Source organism: Lissotriton helveticus, chromosome 1_1 (assembly GCF_964261635.1).
Source record: "Lissotriton helveticus chromosome 1_1, aLisHel1.1, whole genome shotgun sequence".
Taxonomy (NCBI): Eukaryota; Metazoa; Chordata; class Amphibia; order Caudata; family Salamandridae; genus Lissotriton; species Lissotriton helveticus.
In genome coordinates, this window is record NC_136057.1 from 134,649,824 (window position 1) to 134,669,128 (window position 19,305).

General features: G+C 46.7%; 1 protein-coding gene across 1 annotated transcript; it reads left to right on the forward strand.

The window, feature by feature from the left end:
- Positions 1–359: 359 nt before the first annotated feature.
- On the forward strand, positions 360–18,459 carry LOC144768300 (beta-crystallin A1-like). Its single transcript, XM_078651865.1, has 6 exons — positions 360–431; positions 4,178–4,247; positions 5,687–5,805; positions 13,291–13,432; positions 17,598–17,740; positions 18,200–18,459. Exons 1-6 carry the CDS (start codon positions 379–381, stop codon positions 18,345–18,347), a joined length of 675 nt encoding a protein of 224 aa, XP_078507991.1. The 5' UTR covers positions 360–378; the 3' UTR covers positions 18,348–18,459.
- Positions 18,460–19,305: the final 846 nt, after the last annotated feature.

Here is a 19,305-nt window from a genome sequence, read left to right on the forward strand (position 1 = left end):
GACTTTCGCTGAGCTCACCTCCCTGTGTGCCCCCTGCGCCCTGACGCCCCCCTCGACGCTGGCCTCGCGACCCTTTGTGTGTGCCGGGGCCAGAAGTGCTGAGCCTTCTGTTTCTACCCAATGGATGCTGCCTCACTGCCCCCCAGCATCCGGGCCTCTGCCCTGGCCTCTCTCCCTCCGTGTGCCCCTGCCCTCTGCCCTGGCCTCTCTCCCTCCGTGTGCCCCTCCCTCTGCCCTGCCCTCTCTCCCTCCACGTGCCCCTGATCTGCTGAGCGCACTCTTCCCTGGAGGGGCAGTCTCTCCTGCCCCTCGCCTGTCCCTTTCACGAGGCCCGCTCTATATAAAGCCCCAGCCAACAAGCCGTGTGATCCTCGCTGCATGAGTACCTCTCTGGCCAGACCCCTGAAGCGCTCCAGGGCTACTCCGCTAAGGTAAGGGGGGCTGCAGCTCACCTGAGGGGTGGGCCACCGCTAGGCGCTAGACCACCGGGGAGCAAGGCGGCGAGCTCACTGGGCAACACCCTCTGCTTTTGACTCAGTGCTCGACACTTCTGGTGTAGACTCGTCCATCCATACGACTCATCAGCCCAGCGCCTAGAAAGGGCACTAGCTGTACTAGGAGCTATGTAAATGGCATCACAGGACACCGTGGGACTAGCACAGACACAGGGGGCTCAGATAACAAGACAGCAAAGCGCCTATAGGCTCGGAAGGGCTGAGAGGACAGGCTCGGCCTGTGATGCCCAGAGCATGGGTCTCAGGGCTGCCATCTACCTGTAAGGCATAAGGTGGACCGGTGTACTGACTACCAGACTCCTGTAGGACCGGATGAGAAGTCACTCACCTGTAGGAAATGGGTGCTCAGTGGACTCCCACAATCATTCTTGCTGACACAGAGCTGCAGTACTGTGTAGTACCTTTCACCTCCAGAACTTGGTGGGTCAGGGATACAGAGCCTTTCCCTTCCAGCATTGGGTAGCCAGGGATAAACAACTGTTGAGCTCTAGCACTGTGTACTAAAGGAATAGAGAACCTTTCAAATCTAGCACTGGGTGGTACAGGAATGCAGAACTTTTCATCCCCACCACTGGGTAGTACAGGGATAGAGAGCTTTCACGGCTATCACTGGGTGTTACAGGGATACAGTCTTTTCACCTCCAGCACTGGGTGGTACAGGAATAGAGAGCCGTTAACCTCCAGCACTGGGTGGTACAGGAATAGAGAGCCGTTAACCTCCAGCACTGGGTGGTACAGGAATAGAGAGCCTTTCACCTCTGGCACTGGGTGGTACAGGGATACAGAGCCTCTCACCTACGGCACTGGGTGGTACAGGAATACAGAGCCTTTCACCTCCAGCACTGGGTGGTAAAGGAATCGAGAGCCTTTCACCTCTAGCTATAGGTGGTACAGGGATACAGAGCCTCTCACCTACGGCACTGGGTGGTACAGGGATACAGAGCCTTTCACCTCCAGCACTGGGTGGTAAAGGAATCGAGAGCCTTTCACCTCTAGCAATAGGTGGTACAGGACTACAGAGCCTTTCACCTCTAGCAATGGGCGGTACAGGACTACAGAGCCTTACACCTCTAGCAATGGGTGATACAGGGATACAGAGCCTTTCACCTCTAGCAATGGGTGGTACAGGACTACAGGTCCTTTCACCTCTAGCAATGGGCTGCACAGGGATACAGAGCCTTTCACATCCAGAGCTGGGAGGTACAGGGATAAAGAGCCTTCCACCGCTATCACTGGGTGATACAGGGATACAGAGCCTTTCACCTCTAGCAATGGGTGGTACAGGACTACAGGTCATTTCACCTCTAGCAATGGGCGGTACAGGGATACAGAGCTGTTTACCTCCGGAGCTGGGCGGTACAGTGATAAAGAGCCTTTCACCTCTATCACTGGGTGATACAGGGATACAGAGCCTTTCTCCTCCGGCACAGTTTGGTAAAGGAATAGCAAGCCTTTCACCTCCGGCCTGGGGGGTAAAGGAATAGAGAGCCTTTCACCTCTAGCAATGGGTGGTACAGGACTACAGAGCCTTTCACCTCCGGCACTAAGTGTTAAAGGTTTAGAGAGCCTTTCACCTTTGGCACTGGGTGGTAAAGGAATAGAGAGCCTTTCACCTCTAGCAATGGGGGGTACCGGACTACAGAGCCTTTCACCTCCGGCACTGGGTGGTAAAGGAATAGAGAGCCTTTCACCTCCGGCACTGGGTGGTAAAGGAATAGAGAGCCTTTCACTTCCAGCAATGGGGGGTACAGGACTACAGAGCCTGTCACCTCTAGCAATGGGTGGTACAGGACTACAGAGCCTTTCACCTCCGGCACTGGGTGGTAAAGGAATAGAGAACCTTTTACCTCCGGCACTGGGTGGTAAAGGAATATAGAGCCTTTCACCTCTAGCAATGGGCGGTACAGGACTACAGAGCCTTTCACCTTTAGCAATGGGTGGTACAGGACTACAGAGCCTTTCACCTCTGGCAATGGGTAGTAAAGGAATAGAGAGGCCTTTCACCTTCGGCACTGGTGGTACAGGACTACAGAGCGTTTCACCTCTAGCAATGGTCGGTACAGGACTACAGAGCCTTTCACCTCTGGCAATGGGTGGTACAGGACTACAGGTCCTTTCACCTCTATCACTGGGTTTTACAGGAATACAGAGCCTTTCACCTCTAGCAATGGGTGGTACAGGGATACAGAGCCTATCACCTCCAGAGCTGGGTGGTACAGGACTACAGAGCGTTTCACCTCTAGCAATGGGCGGTACAGGACTACAGGTCCTTTCACCTCTATCACTGGGTTTTACAGGAATACAGAGCCTTTCACCTCTAGCAATGGGTGGTACAGGGATACAGAGCCTATCACCTCCAGAGCTGGGTGGTACAGGACTACAGAGCCAGTCCCCTCAAGAATGGGGGATTAACAGGGGGGTGCAGAGCCTGTCACCTATAGAACCGGATGGTTGAGGGATTCACAGAATGGTCCTGAGCCTGTCACGTTTATGACCGCATGGCTCAGAAGATTAATAGAAGGGTACTGACCCTTTCACCTATAGAACCATATGGCTCAGGGGATTAACAGAGGGGTGCAGATCCTATCACCTATAGAACCTGATGGCTCAGAGGCTTACAGAGGGGTACTGGCCCTATCACATATAGATCCAGATGGCTCAGGGTCTTACAGAGGGGTACTGGCCTTGTCCCCTCTAGAATGGACTGGCTGTCGTTACCGACACTGGGATCCGCTGGGATCTCTTGAGTGAATCTGGGGGTTCCATAAATAAACATTGCCAGGTGAGATCGCACCAAAGCCTGAGGGGAGCCCTCTTGAGCACGAGGCTTGTCGCCTGGGGGGGACGTGTCTTTGTTCTGGGGTCGAGAGGTTGCCAAAGGGGCGAGTGTGTGTGTGTGTGTGTGTGTGTGCACCATAACAAAGTATGACGTTTAGAAAGAGGAAAACGCCTCTCTGAATTGTTTTTGTGAGAGAAAGTGCCCCTTCCTGCACATAAACAATCCTGCCTGCAACCAAGGCTCCCTTGCACCATGGTGCAGGGATGCCTACGTTGGTGCTAGGCAGCAAATTCTGCGCCAGCGCAAGGGGGAGGACAGGTATGCACCGTATTCCATAAATACAGTACATACCTGCCCTTTCACATTGGCATAAAGCAGCACAGCAAGGAGACCTACGCCAATGCCTCATAAATGAGGCCCTCAATGTATAAATTGAGGCCCAAATTTTGCATCAGGGTCGCGTCTCTTTTTTGGCACATCCCCGACGCATAATCTCATTTCTTAAATGTTGTAATGCGCTCAAATGTACTCATGATAGACCTGCTAAACATATGTGTGAGGTCTTAAGATCGGATGTCACTTCTTGTGATGTCACGTCCTGTGAGGTCATGGGTTGTGATGCCATTTCCTGTGATACCACGTGTGATGTCATACACTTTGATATCACGTGCGATGATGTCTCCTGCATACTGCCTAACTTGGCTAGTCCCCCCACTTCTTTTTTGGACTTGTGCCCTGAGTAGGGAAAACTAAACCTTTCATCCTTTCGAGGTCGATAACCGGAGGTCTATGTAGTAACACATCATTCACATGCCACGAGTTTGTGTTGTGCACCCCAGCGCATTTATAGGAGTAATAACCCCTGTTCCTCTGCTTTCCACAGACAATCGAAGATGCTCCGAACAAGGACCTCTCAGCCGGACCTGACCATGGGCTTCTCCCCCTTCTGGAAGGTACGAAACGTCAGGGCGGCGGGGGGGCGGGGGGGGGGGGGGGTTCAGGGGGCATGAAAACACACAGGGGCGCTGCTGACTGCTCGGGATGGCGAAGGGAGGCTGCACAGGGCAGTCAAAATAGTTCAGAATAAATTAACAGATTCTGTTAAGAAAAAGAGGCCACTGATGGAATGGGCATTGGGGCTACCACTCCCTGCGTTAGGAGAGCAAAGCAGGTTGATGCACCTGCTGCAGAGATGCATCCTTAGCAAACAGGGCCCAGGTTCCAACCCCAGAAAAATAGTTCAGTGGCTCCATACATCAACTTCAGAGACCCGTGTTCTGATGTGAGGGGCCGTCTCATCCTTTCATCACCCCCGTGACTGAAGGAGTGAGTTGGGTAACGTAACACAGACACTATGGTCAGAGCCAGCTTTTGGGAGGGGCAAGCTGGGCCCATTCCCAGGGCGCCAATCTAGAGGGGCGTTTGGATCTGTCTGCATCAGAGTTCCTCTTAGTTATTTCTAATTATTTAGAATAAGCAGCATTTATTTTGCTTTCTGCAGGCGAGGTATCTCTCCCCAGCCCCCAAGTACCCTTTCTAACGTGACCTCATGTAGATAAGGTGACCAGCTGACTCCATGTCATCAGGGGCACCGTATTCCAGTCCAGTGTTTCCTCTACAAGCCATTATCTCGACAACTACTTAGCCCAACTTGGTTCAACTGTAGCGAACCAGAACTACAACTCCCAGAAAGCACCAGTCAGTTAAAGTAATGGTCCTGGCTGGATCTTAGTGTTACTGATACCACAGCACCAGACGATAAACGAATTTCTAGTAAATATGCATTGCAGTCCCTTTCAAAATATTTTAGCTAAAACTCATATTGTATTTCCAGTTACATTCAGAATTTCTGGAGACGTTTGTGTGACACTTAAAAGCATAGCACATCACATCTCCTCCACCAGAACATATTTTTCACCAGAACTCATCTGTTCTCCTGTGGCACACCACATCTCTTACACTAGGGCACATCTCCCAGTGCTCAATTTGAGCCAGTTGTATCCGGTGCTCGGCATTGGCACTTAATTCTTAGCACCGGCGCTTGTGACAGTCTGCCACATGGTGGCGCTGTCTGCCAAATTTGAACATGAGCACAACAATAGATGTTTATTAACTGACTATACATAACAGTCACTAATACGTGCTCCTCCCCCCCCCCCCCCCCCCCCAACCATTCTTGCAGCTTTGGGGTCTTGAATAGTCTGAACTCTCACAATTGCAGGTGTATAATGGTTGGCAGTTGTGTTGGCACTGTAATTGGCTGCGCTGGCAGGGGCAATGGGTGGTGCAAGCTGCGTATCCTCCTGACAAGGGCCCTGGCACAAATTAACCCCTGCATCTCCTGCATCAGAGCACATCCCTTCCACCTATAACCTTCTCCCTCTCTCCTCAGATCCTGGTCTGGGAGCAGGAAGACTTCCAGGGAAACTGTCAGGAGTTCACCTCTGAGTGTCACAACATCCAAGAGCGCGGGTTCACCAACGTGCGCTCGCTGCGCGTGGAGTGCGGAGCGTGAGTGTGGGAAGGGCTGAACTACCTTTACAATGGGTTTCAAATATGTGTGTGTATGTCTGTCTTAGGGGAAATGTAACTTTCACCTTAGTTTTCTGATACAGGCCACATTCTCTTATGACTAAACAAAGATGCAAATCATTCCGAAAAAAATCAGGGGCAGATTTACAAGCCCCTTGCGCAACTTTTGCGTCATTTTCCCCATATTAAAAATGACGCAAAATTGGCGCAAGGGGCTTGCAAATCTGCCCCTCAGTGTTTAGATAAGCTACTCTAAGCAAAATAATTTTAGGACAAAAAAGTGGAATTTTAAATGTAAACAATAGAGGTGGAAAGTCGTAAAATAATTGGAGTAGAGTACATAAAGGAAAACATTTTGGGGAAAAATTGACATGTTACCAGAACGTTATTAAATCAAACATTTTAGGTAAAAGTGAATGGGCAGTCAAAAGATAATACACATAATGTATCACAAACTGATTTTTAATTAAAGCGTAATAAAAGTTAGGTTATAAAAAAAAACTTCAAAGTATTTTAAAAAGTTGGGGCGATAAAAGAAATGTTATTACACATGATGCAACATTGGGGAAGAAAAGGATTTTACTTGAATGTTTTCAAAAACGTGCACGTTGTAGAAATCTGACGGGGGGTTTCCTCTCATAATGCTACAGAAACACTGAGGAAGGGCCTGGGAGATATTCGCCTATGTACGAAAAATTGGGAAATAAATGCTCCCGTTCCGTTCAAAGAAAAACATCTGCGACTATAATAAAAATGTATGAAATGGTGGGAAAAAGGCATATTCTGAACGGTGCAGTAGATATGGCTTTCGTCGAGTGATTATTTCCCTCCTGAAAAGAGGCGCCGATGGAAGCCAAGGGCATGTGCATTTTAACCAGAACAGGCCCTAATTTTAACATTCACGGGCCAGGAAACGCTCAAAATAATTAACTTTTAAGGCAGAATCCCTTTAAACTCGGATTGTCAGGCAAAGACGTGCACCTCTCAAAGATATTCAACAATCACAGACGTGTCTGGCCCTCGTTGAGGTTCACTAGAGGGATCTATTTTACCCACTTTTAGGGAAAAGAGCAGGACGACTCGGTAAATACCGTGGGGCATATTATCAAGGACAGGCGATACATTATCGCCGCTTTTATTGGCAGGAAACTGCCGATAAAAGCGGCGATAATGGCCTTGATAATATGCTCTATGAATTCCAATCGAAGCCCATGTTAGATGTGTTCACATCTAACATGGGCTTCGATTGGAATTCATAGAGCATATTATCAAGGCCATTATCGCCGCTTTATCGGCAGTTTCCTGCCGATAAAAGCGGCGATAATGTATCGCCTGTTGATAATATGCCCCCGTGTTTATATTTTATTTTTGGAAAACGCAAAATTCTTAATCCCCCGCAGATTTCTTAATTCCCAGCAAATGTAATTTGGATATTTTGATAATGGCTGCATAAGTCTGCATTACTGAGCTGGACGAGTTTGCAGTTTCCCAATTACTTATAAAACGGAAATCATTTTGTGTCTGGCCTTGTTATTGAAAGAGTGCACCGATACATTGTCCTCTTCTGCCACCACGTGGTTAAAAAGGGTACTACTAGGAACTCTGCATTTGAATTTAGCGATGGGTTTTTTCTAACCTGGGAGAACAGATGATCGGTGAACATCATTTAGCGTGCTTACCTAAAATTCAAATTCGGACAACACGGCCAGTCCAGAAGTGTAAAATAAATAGTGGAATACATGATCTCACTTTCACTTCTTGATGTCGTCTTAGGTCTCCCTCCTTATCTTGGGACATTGACCAAGCAGGGCAGGGCTTAAGTTGGATGAAAAAACTGGAGGGTCTCTCAAAGAGGCGTGGACAATGTAATTAAGGGCGTGGCTTAAAAACAAGTAAGCTAAATATATGTGATTAGCATAGTGTGCCGCCCCACTTGTATTTAGCTGTTTCTGTCATTGCATCTTGATATATGATACAACAAGTAATACCTACAACAAGTCAGGACTTTTGGCTTTGTCAATGGTTGTTAATTGCATAATATAAATACGCAGCAACTATGGCTTGAATATAATTGAAAGAGCGTCAACTTAAAGCCATGGTGACCCCACAACAATGTTGCTGCTCCAGAGTTTAAAAAAGAGAAGGGAAATCCAGAGAGAAAATGACTCTCTTTAAGTGATTTCCCTTCCCCTACAACGCTCACCTGGCTCGACGTCATGCCGTAACTTCTACACTAGAGAGAAGTGAGCAGCGCACATATGTGCCTGCTGTCACTGCAGTCATGAAAAAAACGGACCGCCTGTGCCAGGGCACAAAACAGAGCCCGATAGAGATCCGTTTCGAGGCCCCTTTAAAAAACTGCCGGTGCTCAGACCCGGTGAGACCTGGCCCACTCAAAGCCCTGAAGCAGGGCGATATTCTCACAATGTAGTGCTGGGATGCTTTTTAAGTTTGGCTTGAAGATAGTGGTAGTTCTACCCTATTAACAATTTTTGGAAATATACACACAGTGGAGTCTAGCTCCTCCTAGAGGATTACTTCACTCACCTCATGTAAGAGGCACTGATGAATCATACAGACCTCTAAAGCACTTGAAATGTAGGAGGGACTATTTATATCTCAAACATACACTGAACCCTCACACATTACACTCTACACCTCATAGATGTATTGTATTGTGTACAGTAACAAAATGTGTTTGGTCTTCTTAATACTGTTATCAAAGACAAAGGTCCTTAGCTTACATATTTTGCAAGGAAAAAGATACAATATAGACCATGATAGGCGACTATATGTGTCACTGTCCAGCCGGACAGGATATTTTTATTTTCAAGAAATAAGACTTGTAGTTCAAAGATAAGTCAACAGGCACAATCCTGTACCAAAGAAATTCAGAGAACATACAAGGTGTTCGAAAGTTTTAAAGCAGGCAAAAAAATGAGAAAAGAAATGAGCAACATTGGCCACTTTTAAATCAGTGTTCAATTGAAGTAGTGCCAAAGAAGGCACCAGACACAACAGAGTTTAACATAATAGTTTGGTTGTGAAGGTGCTTTACAAAAGTCGACGTTTCGATCCCCTATGCTCAATTGTTTGGGATCATCATCAGGACTGACATATTATACAGCTTTTGCCTGACAATTTAACATACACGAAATTTAACCGCCTGTGAGAAGGGGAGAAAAAGAGAAAAAGGTAGGTAGCTTTAGAAAGTTATGTACTCAACCTGGAAATTTAAGAAAAGAAAATTACTCCTGAATGTCCAAGTGTTTCAAAGGACCATTATACTTATTCGGATTCGACTTACTGGTGCCTAATATGTTGTGTACCACTCGTGAGGGGCCGGTCGGAGTGAATGTGACTTATGTGACTGTGTAGAGAACCACTCTACTGGCTATGTACAATTTAGAAAAATACTTTTTCTATTACCATTCAGCCTTTGTGAATCAACAATTATTTGTACCCTCCGTGGAGAGTCAATTTCCTGGCTATGAACACAGTTGGGACAGTTACTATTTCATTATACATTGGACCTTGGTCGATCACCTTTTATTTACCCCTTGGTTGAGAAACATTCTTCTACCTATGGACACATTTAAAAACCATTTTGAACGTATTTTATGCTCATTATATCTTTTGAATCATCCATTATTTGGCCCCTTGGTAGCACACTAAAAACACTGTTTACGTTTATGCTATAGGTTTAGAACCGATTTAAATAGTACTCCTTGACATGCACTTACACCCGTTATGTGACGCTGCTAACATGCATCGGGTTGCAATCGCGGGTTTGTACAAGTTGAAGGGCTTACCCTGAATGGGGTTAATTAGTACCAATTCAACCAGGTGGTATTATTGCCGACCTGAAAATGAGAAGCGGGGAGAATGGTCAAGGTGAGCCCCGAGCGGGAGCGGAGGCCTGAGTTCAGAGCGCGGCGCGGGCTAAGGTTTACCTGGGCGCAGTCCTTCTGGATTAAGGACTTCTGTGGAGAATCAGACAGGCGGTGTGTTTATGCCGACCTGGAATGGAGAAGGGTGGAATGGTCAGGGGGAGCCCCGTGCGTGAGCGGAGGCTTGAGTTCAGAGCGCGGTGCGAGCTAAAGTTTACCTGGGCGCAGTCCTTCTGGAGTAAGGACCTCTGTAGCGATGGCTTGGGGCAGGTTAGATTAGCCGGATAATCCTAGGGGAGAAGGGGGGTGACAAGAAGGCGGATCAGTACCGCGTCCAGTTGCCCAGACTGCGTTTACAGTCCGTAGCGTTCTGGTGTGGTGCGGGTCTTACCGTGCGGAGGGTTTTGCAACGATGTGCAGTACCGGAGCTGGCGGAGCGGTGTCCTTCTTTCAGCTACCGTCTTAGTCAGAGACGCGTGCTTAAATACATTAATGCCGAATGAAATTGGAAAGAGAAAATGGATCGGCGTTGGCCGCCATCTTGATGAGGGAATGCGTGGGCATTCAGTCGCGCCATTTTGGGAGGGGATTCACAATTGTGAGACGGAGAGAGAAGATGGATCGGCGTTGGCCGCCATCTTGGTGAGGGAATGCGTGGGCATTCAGTCGCGCCATTTTGGGAGGGGATTCACGAATGTGAAACAGTGTACAATATTTACATTTGGTGGTGACTTAACGTGAAAATTAAATTAGTGAATTGTGCGGGCAGCGCCGCCCGCACAATTCACTAATTTAACTTTCACGTTAAGTCACCACCAAATGTAAATATTGTACACTGTTTCACATTCATGAATCCCCTCCCAAAATGGCGCGACTGAATGCCCACGCATTCCCTCATCAAGATGGCGGCCAACGCCGATCCATTTTCTCTTTCCAATTTCATTCGGCATTAATGTATTTAAGCACGCGTCTCTGACTAAGACGGTAGCTGAAAGAAGGACACCGCTCCGCCAGCTCCGGTACTGCACATCGTTGCAAAACCCTCCGCACGGTAAGACCCGCACCACACCAGAACGCTACGGACTGTAAACGCAGTCTGGGCAACTGGACGCGGTACTGATCCGCCTTCTTGTCACCCCCCTTCTTCCCTAGGATTATCCGGCTAATCTAACCTGCCCCAAGCCATCGCTACAGAGGTCCTTACTCCAGAAGGACTGCGCCCAGGTAAACTTTAGCTCGCACCGCGCTCTGAACTCAAGCCTCCGCTCACGCACGGGGCTCCCCCTGACCATTCCACCCTTCTCCATTCCAGGTCGGCATAAACACACCGCCTGTCTGATTCTCCACAGAAGTCCTTAATCCAGAAGGACTGCGCCCAGGTAAACCTTAGCCCGCGCCGCGCTCTGAACTCAGGCCTCCGCTCCCGCTCGGGGCTCACCTTGACCATTCTCCCCGCTTCTCATTTTCAGGTCGGCAATAATACCACCTGGTTGAATTGGTACTAATTAACCCCATTCAGGGTAAGCCCTTCAACTTGTACAAACCCGCGATTGCAACCCGATGCATGTTAGCAGCGTCACATAACGGGTGTAAGTGCATGTCAAGGAGTACTATTTAAATCGGTTCTAAACCTATAGCATAAACGTAAACAGTGTTTTTAGTGTGCTACCAAGGGGCCAAATAATGGATGATTCAAAAGATATAATGAGCATAAAATACGTTCAAAATGGTTTTTAAATGTGTCCATAGGTAGAAGAATGTTTCTCAACCAAGGGGTAAATAAAAGGTGATCGACCAAGGTCCAATGTATAATGAAATAGTAACTGTCCCAATTGTGTTCATAGCCAGGAAATTGACTCTCCACGGAGGGTACAAATAATTGTTGATTCACAAAGGCTGAATGGTAATAGAAAAAGTATTTTTCTAAATTGTACATAGCCAGTAGAGTGGTTCTCTACACAGTCACATAAGTCACATTCACTCCGACCGGCCCCTCACGAGTGGTACACAACATATTAGGCACCAGTAAGTCGAATCCGAATAAGTATAATGGTCCTTTGAAACACTTGGACATTCAGGAGTAATTTTCTTTTCTTAAATTTCCAGGTTGAGTACATAACTTTCTAAAGCTACCTACCTTTTTCTCTTTTTCTCCCCTTCTCACAGGCGGTTAAATTTCGTGTATGTTAAATTGTCAGGCAAAAGCTGTATAATATGTCAGTCCTGATGATGATCCCAAACAATTGAGCATAGGGGATCGAAACGTCGACTTTTGTAAAGCACCTTCACAACCAAACTATTATGTTAAACTCTGTTGTGTCTGGTGCCTTCTTTGGCACTACTTCAATTGAACACTGATTTAAAAGTGGCCAATGTTGCTCATTTCTTTTCTCATTTGTTTGCCTGCTTTAAAACTTTCGAACACCTTGTATGTTCTCTGAATTTCTTTGGTACAGGATTGTGCCTGTTGACTTATCTTTGAACTACAAGTCTTATTTCTTGAAAATAAAAATATCCTGTCCGGCTGGACAGTGACACATATAGTCGCCTATCATGGTCTATATTGTATCTTTTTCCTTGCAAAATATGTAAGCTAAGGACCTTTGTCTTTGATAACAGTAACTACCCACGGTCCTCAGCAAACCAGTTGGGTTCCCTTGTGTTAATTAATGGTCTTCTTAATACATCAAGATTGTTTATATTGTTTTCGTCAGGATTAAAATATAAGTCCAAACTATTGGCTTTGAAAATGCTTGTTCTGCCCGGTGGCAGAGGGAGGGGGTTCTCTGTTCTGATGAAGAGGGCTGTCTGCCATGGGGGAGGGAAGTCCTCATAGCGTGGCACGTTTGCACCTTATTTTTCATGGGGATAAGAATTTATGCCCTGGGGTCATGCAACCTTTTTTTTATAGCTCTTAGAAGCCCCATTCAATTAAACTACTATTGTCTAAGATGTAATACTTTACGAGATGGTTTTAAATGGCTTTATGCTAAAAGTAACACACATTATATAACATATATTAAATATATGTATGTATCCAAAACATCCAAAACACACATGGTATCCAAGCACTTTGTGTGCAGGGTTTCTTTGGGTACAGCTGTGATTTAGGTCACAGACAAAAGCAACTTCATTACAAAATTATTTGATGGTGTGTTCACTACAGATAGAAGTAACTTCATTGATACATTATTTTATGATGTGTTGATTTTTGAACATGCACTATCTTTCTATTGTTTCCTTTTTCTGCTTTTCTTGTTCACTTTCTCTTGTCTTATATGGCATCAATTACTTACTCAGCTGGTGTCTGTCTTTTGTTTTCTTTCTACTTGATGTGCTTCCCGTTCATTCTCTACTTTTGTCCTCTCTCCATCTCTCTACCTCTCCCCGCTTTCCTTTATGATCCCTGCTTTCCATTCTCCCTTCCACGTCCTATTCTCGTCTCTTCCTCTCTTCTCTTTCTGTCCTTCACTCTATCCCTGTCTGCTCCTGCCTTTTCTCTTGTTTCCTCTCCCTCCTGTGTGAACCCTGACATCTCACGCTTTCCCTCTCTCCCCCCATCCCCCTCCCACAGCTGGGTGGGCTTTGAGCACCACGGCTTCGAGGGGCAGCAGTTCATCCTGGAGCGGGGCGAGTACCCCCGCTGGGACAGCTGGAGCGGGAGCAACGCCTACCACGTGGAGCGCCTCATGTCCTTCCGGCCCGTCTTCTCGGCGGTGAGTACCCAGGGCGTTCCCGCCCTCCTAATTTTTGGGTGCTTTCTAGGCTGGACCCTCAAAATGTTCTCATGTATCCCAAAAATAATTAACCCCTTCGGTGCTCAGGACAGCCCCCGGCCGTCATACGACAGCGGGATAATTATCACAGCGCGCAAGGCGTTAAAAATACAAAGGGAGCTCTTCCAGTGCATCAGCGCCCCCTGCAGGAGAATGTGAGTACTGCAGCTTACTCGCCACTGAGAAGGGACATGGGCAATGCCACTCTATCAGCGCCCTCTAGCGGACAGGGAGCAGAGCAGTTTTCACAGCTCCTTGTGGAGGGCGAGGCCTGTGACACTATTCATGGAAAGGGTGAGCTGGCGCTTTAAGCAGCATCTCAGCAGCCAAGAGGGAATAATGTGAGCGGTGCCATGAAAGAACGCCCCTGGGATGCCACCTCTCCGTTTTTACACAAGCATAAGCATTCTTTTAATGTCGCACTTTGCATAAAAATTAGGAAGATCATCTAAAGCCAGTATTTTCCTCCTTATCAGTATAGACTTAAAATAGTAAATAAAAGAAGCAAAAACACTTTAAATTATGCTTTGGAGCTCGCTTAATGATCCCTGACTAATGATTAAACAAAGACAGAAAGGTCATGTTTAAAATTAATACAGGCAATTTTTAATAAAGTTCTGTTTAAAGATCATGTCCGGGCCTTTGCAGAATCTTAAAACATGAACAAATGGACAGAATTTTCTATGGAGAAGATGCCAGACAACCCTGGCTGGCATGAGTGCTGCAGCTTTCACAGGACCCTAAGAAGGAGCCGCCTGCGCCCTTGCATGAGCACCCTCTACAGGAGCGTGTCAGCACAGCAGCTTCCATGGCTCCACGTAAAGGGGCGTGGCTCTGTCACTGCATGCATGACATCCCTTGCAAGTGAGCTTAACGCTACAGGCAGCCTGAGTGTGACCTGGGCCATGAACAGCCGCCATTGGAAAGAAAAAGACTGAGAACAGCAACTTCCACAACCCTCATGCAGAGCCACATGGCTTGTGAGCGCCCCCTGCAGGAGGGTGTAAACACAACACTTTCCACAGTGACTGGGGAGTGGTGTGGCACTATACTACTGAATGAGCGCCCTCTGTCAGAGATCGAGATTACTGCAGCTTCACAGAAACATGGAAGGGTACTCCCTTTTATTAAAAATACATTTATATAGCGCTTAGCACCCCTGACAAGCCACTTACAGTGCAGATGGTCACCAGGGCAACATTTACATCCTCAGTGACAGGGCTTGGCGTGTTCCACTGGTCACACCCTCCCCCAAAAGAGCACTACGTGAACGGCAGCCTTAACCACGCGAGTGACAGAGAGATTGAGTCCTTCAGATACCCGGTTTGCACCCACCTGAGAACTGTGAGCCAAAATAGGTAATGTAACATCCCGGAGTCAGATTAATGGTCCACGGCTACCTGTGGCCCTTCCGTAAACTGGCAGCCCTTCAACCCCGCCCAACACGTATGAGCGTCAGGCGTGAGTCCAGGACTCCAGCAGTTTTAGCAGATAGCCCTGGGTTAAAGAGTAGGGCCCCCAAATCAGTGAAAATGTTGAAAGGGTTGTGCTAAGAAAAGGTTCAATCTGAAACAATAGTGGTTTATATTAATAAAAATAAATGAAGGCAGGGTGAATTTACTGGCCCACGTGTTTAAGGCTAGTGAGGGGTTAGCAGAACATTTCTGTAACCCTCGAATTGCAAAGACACCGGTCTATCCTCAAAGTCCACAGAGGAGAGGATGGTGTGTTAGAACCAGAGCTGCTGACTTTGGAACTGGGAAACAACTAGGTTTGAGCCTCAGCGTTGGCTCAGCATCCTGCGATTCTAGGCAAATCTCTTCATCTCCCCGTGTCAACAAAACAAAAATAAAAAGATGAATGTGTTCTTGTTTAATGTAACTGGTGCTCATGTAAAGTGCTCCAATACATTCAGATCGAGTCCGCGCTATGTAAAACTGCAGAAAAAATGGTGGTTCAGTCTCGATATGGAGTAGAGCCTCGTCAAAGGTGACACTCACGGTCTTTCTCAATCTCGAGGTCCTCGTTGCAGGAAAGCAGCATGGATTGCTCTGAGCTTGAGATTCGGGCCAGGATGGACTGAGGGCCTGATTTAGATTTTGTTGGACGGGAAAAAATCTGTTACAATGGTGACGTATATACCGTCTTCAGAAATATAAATCGTATAGGATAGAACAGAATTTGTATTTCAGTGGATACGATATCCGTCACCATTGGGATGGTGTAACCTGTCTGCAGAGATCTAAACCTGGCCCTAATGGCCTGGTTTAGATCTTGACGGACGGTTAACTCCGTCACAACAGTGATGGAAATCCCGTCCTTCGAAATATAAATCGTATATGATATAACGGGATTTATATTTCAGCAGATGCGATACTCATTACAGTTGGAATGGAGTAACCTGTCCACAGAGATCTCAGTAAGTCCCTAATGGCCTGGTTTAGATCTTGGCGGACGGGTAACTCAGTCACAACGTTGACGGATATCCTATCTGCCAAAATTTAAATCCCTTAGGATATAGTGGGATTTATATTTTGGCGGAGGGGATATCTGTCACCGTCGTGGAGGAGTGACCCGTCCATCGAGATCTAAATCAGGCCCTTTGAGTCTCCCTTACTAGAATGTGGGGGAATATTATGGACTCCATTTATAGTATTACTTTCTTATTGATCACCTATAGCTGACTGCTCAATGCTAGACTAATGATCGACCCGTGCTGTGGTTATTTCAGCTCTGGTGTTCTTCTGTCACAGCGCTGCCAGAATTTCGTCCAGCAGCAGGAGGGCCGGCTCGTGTCTGTGGCTGCAGCATTCATTTTGTGATGACAGGGTTAAGGAAAGCTGGTACCGGGTAGCTCAGTGCCCCACACTAGTGGTTCTACCATGGAGGAATCATACCTCCACACCAGATACTGGTGTGGAGGTATGATTCCAAGGTGTTTGACACCAAACACGACATGGTTCTGTGCAGCCGTTTTAAAGTTAGCATTTACTGCAAGGTTATAATGCACTTAAGAGTATATGGTCCAGGCTGCATCACTAACAACCCCGGAGGAGAGTTTCCGAAGGCTGCAGAGGGGCTCTGCTCATGCATGGGTACCCTCTCACACAAAATTCAGCACCCTGCCTTCAGGATTGATAAGGCCTGCCATAGAGATGACTGATTGCTTCATATGTGTAGTGATAAGGTAGATATAGGAAACCTATGTCTGAGTAAGGGGTGCATACACTACCTTACACAGGCTGCTGTAGCAGACCTGTTGTATCATTTTGCATGGTCTCCCAGGGGTGGCATAATACATGCTGCAGCCCCTGAGAGGCCTCTGGGGTACCTATGTCCTGAGTATATAGGATACCATATACTAGGGACTTATAAGGATAGCCCCAGAATCCAATCTGTGGTGTACCTCAAGTACATGCAATCATTTTAGAGAGGAAATAGTTAGGCTGGGGTCCTAGTTAGCGAGGCCCCACCCAGACTAAAGTTGAAAACAGTTAAACATCAGCAAAAAGTGAGGGTAACTATAAGAATCAGATCCTACTCTCCTACACTCATGCTCTCTCACGTTGTCAAGGCGCTATATATGGGTGTCTGGGGAATAGGTTTTAGAAAGTACTTAGAACAACCTTCTCCAATGCTCATATTCTCTCACATTGTCAAGGTGTTGGTTGTGAGTGTGGGTTGCAGGGGAGGGGCTGGGGTGGGTTTCAGAAAGAGCCTGGGGCACCCGTTCCTGTAGTCAAGGCACTGGCTGTAAGTGTCCGGGGCACGGTTTTTAGATGGACCTGAATCACCCTTCACTGTTCATGATCTCATCCACTGTCAAGGCGCTGGATGTGGGTGTCTGTTGAAGAGGGCATGGGCCTCCCTTCGCAAATGTTCCTGCTCGCTCCTGCAGTCAAGGCACTTGTGGGTTTCGGAGGGGATGGGTTTCAGAAAGGACCTCAAGCACCCTTCTCCAATGCTCATGCTCTCTCATGGTGTACTGATGTCATGGCGCCGGTTGTCAGTGTGGAGTGCAGGGGAGTTGGTGGGATGGGTTTCACAAAGGACCAGGAGCACCCTTCTCCAGTGTTCATGTTGTCTCCTGCTGTGCCCCTCTTAGAGCCACCGAAGCTCCCACATCAGCATCTACGAGCATGAGAACTTCCTGGGCCGCTCCGTGGAATTTGAAGATGACTACCCCTCCTTGCGGGCCATGGGCTGGTGCAACAACGAGGTCGGATCCATGCGGGTGCAGAGTGGCGCGTGAGTACTGGGGCATCAAAGCTGAAGAGGGTGGGGAGAGGTGGGAACCAAATACCTCTGTGGTCAATACTTTGCAAAAAAAGTGACTGATGTCAAACAACACATTTACATCAGCAACAGTAGCACTATTGGGGTGAAACCGGAAGTGATGTCCCTGCTGTCAAACAGGAAGTAAAAGTGCTGCTAAACAAATTAAAGCAACATCACTAATATGAAACAGGAAGTCACTTCAGTAGTGTGAACCACAGAGACAAATGATTATAGCTAGTACTCATCAATATTTTAAAAAAGGAAGTGATGTCAGTGCCATGAAAGAGAAAGTGTTACCATTCACATGGATAAGAAATTTGCTTTACTGTTGTAAAACAGGAAGTGGCATTGCTTCTCTTGATAGTCTCTCCCATACATTGGTTGTGTCACATTGCCATGTCTCACACACGTTCTTTCCTTCCCATGCAGGTGGGTGTGCTATCAGTACCCAGGCTATCGTGGATACCAATACATCATGGAGTGTGACCGGCACAGCGGGCAGTATCAGCGCTGGAAAAACTGGGGCTCCCATGCCCAGAGCCCCCAAATCCAGTCCATCCGCAGGGTTCAACAGTAACTTGTACAATATAGTCTTACATCTGCCAACAAACAAACCCTGTCCTGCAGCACTGACCTCAATCCCATGTGGCTAAATTATTTGCAGTAATAAATTTGTTTTCTGAACAATGCGACAGTTTGTGGATCATTCTCTCAGAGCGCCATGGAGTGTGACTGCACTGCCAAGGTGAGAAAACAAATAAAGGGTTCTTGCCGAATTCTTTTACCTGATGATGTAACACACACATAGTTCACCAATTGTTACCTCAAGACTTGTGAGGTGAGAGCTTTACATAGCATACATTATTTGTCTGTGCCCAGTTCTGCTAGGCACACCACTGAAAACACTTTTCTTTTTTTATTACTTACGATGTGTCCCATGTCTCTGTCCTGATGAAGACCTGGCCACAATATATAACCAAACGGGTTGAAACGTTGACGTCTTCATAATCAAATGCTTAATTGAACATCTTTACAAATGTGCATCGCTTTGAGTTAACTGTTTGCCATTCAACATTTACTTTGCTATAGTTATCAGCAAGCTCTTTTGTGTTTTTGTCGTTCAATATTTTTTTTGTATTATATCACATTCACGGGCACTGCACTGTCAGAACTCACCTCCAGGAACATCCTTATGTCATACATTGACATGATTCTATTTGAAAATTGGTGTGCTCTTTTCCCATTTCCCATTATTTGGGCACAAAGAGGACTATTGTTAGCCTCTTTTCCAGTAATAATCGCTGTACAGAATTATTTCCCAAAAGAATCATGATAAATATAGAATGAGAAACCAGAGCAAACCATTAAAGATGGGACTTAATTTATTTGTCCTAGGATGCACCTAGGAAGATTCCCTAGAACTAATACATTGCATTTTTTGATACATTTTATTTGGTTTTGACAAAAGTAGTACAAATAAATCAAAATCACATGATTAACAACAAAGCTCCCCCCGCCATTCTTCAACCTCGGCC

What these genes read in the sequence shown, in the direction of transcription:
- LOC144768300 (XM_078651865.1), top strand. Translation starts at nt 379, where the DNA reads ATGAGTACCTCTCTGGCCAGACCCCTGAAGCGCTCCAGGGCTACTCCG. An exon ending in CTGCGCGTGGAGTGCGGAGC is followed by an intron (nt 5,806 to 13,290) that starts GTGAGTGTGGGA and finishes CCCCTCCCACAG; the next exon opens with CTGGGTGGGCTTTGAGCACC. An exon ending in ATGCGGGTGCAGAGTGGCGC is followed by an intron (nt 17,741 to 18,199) that starts GTGAGTACTGGG and finishes CTTCCCATGCAG; the next exon opens with GTGGGTGTGCTATCAGTACC.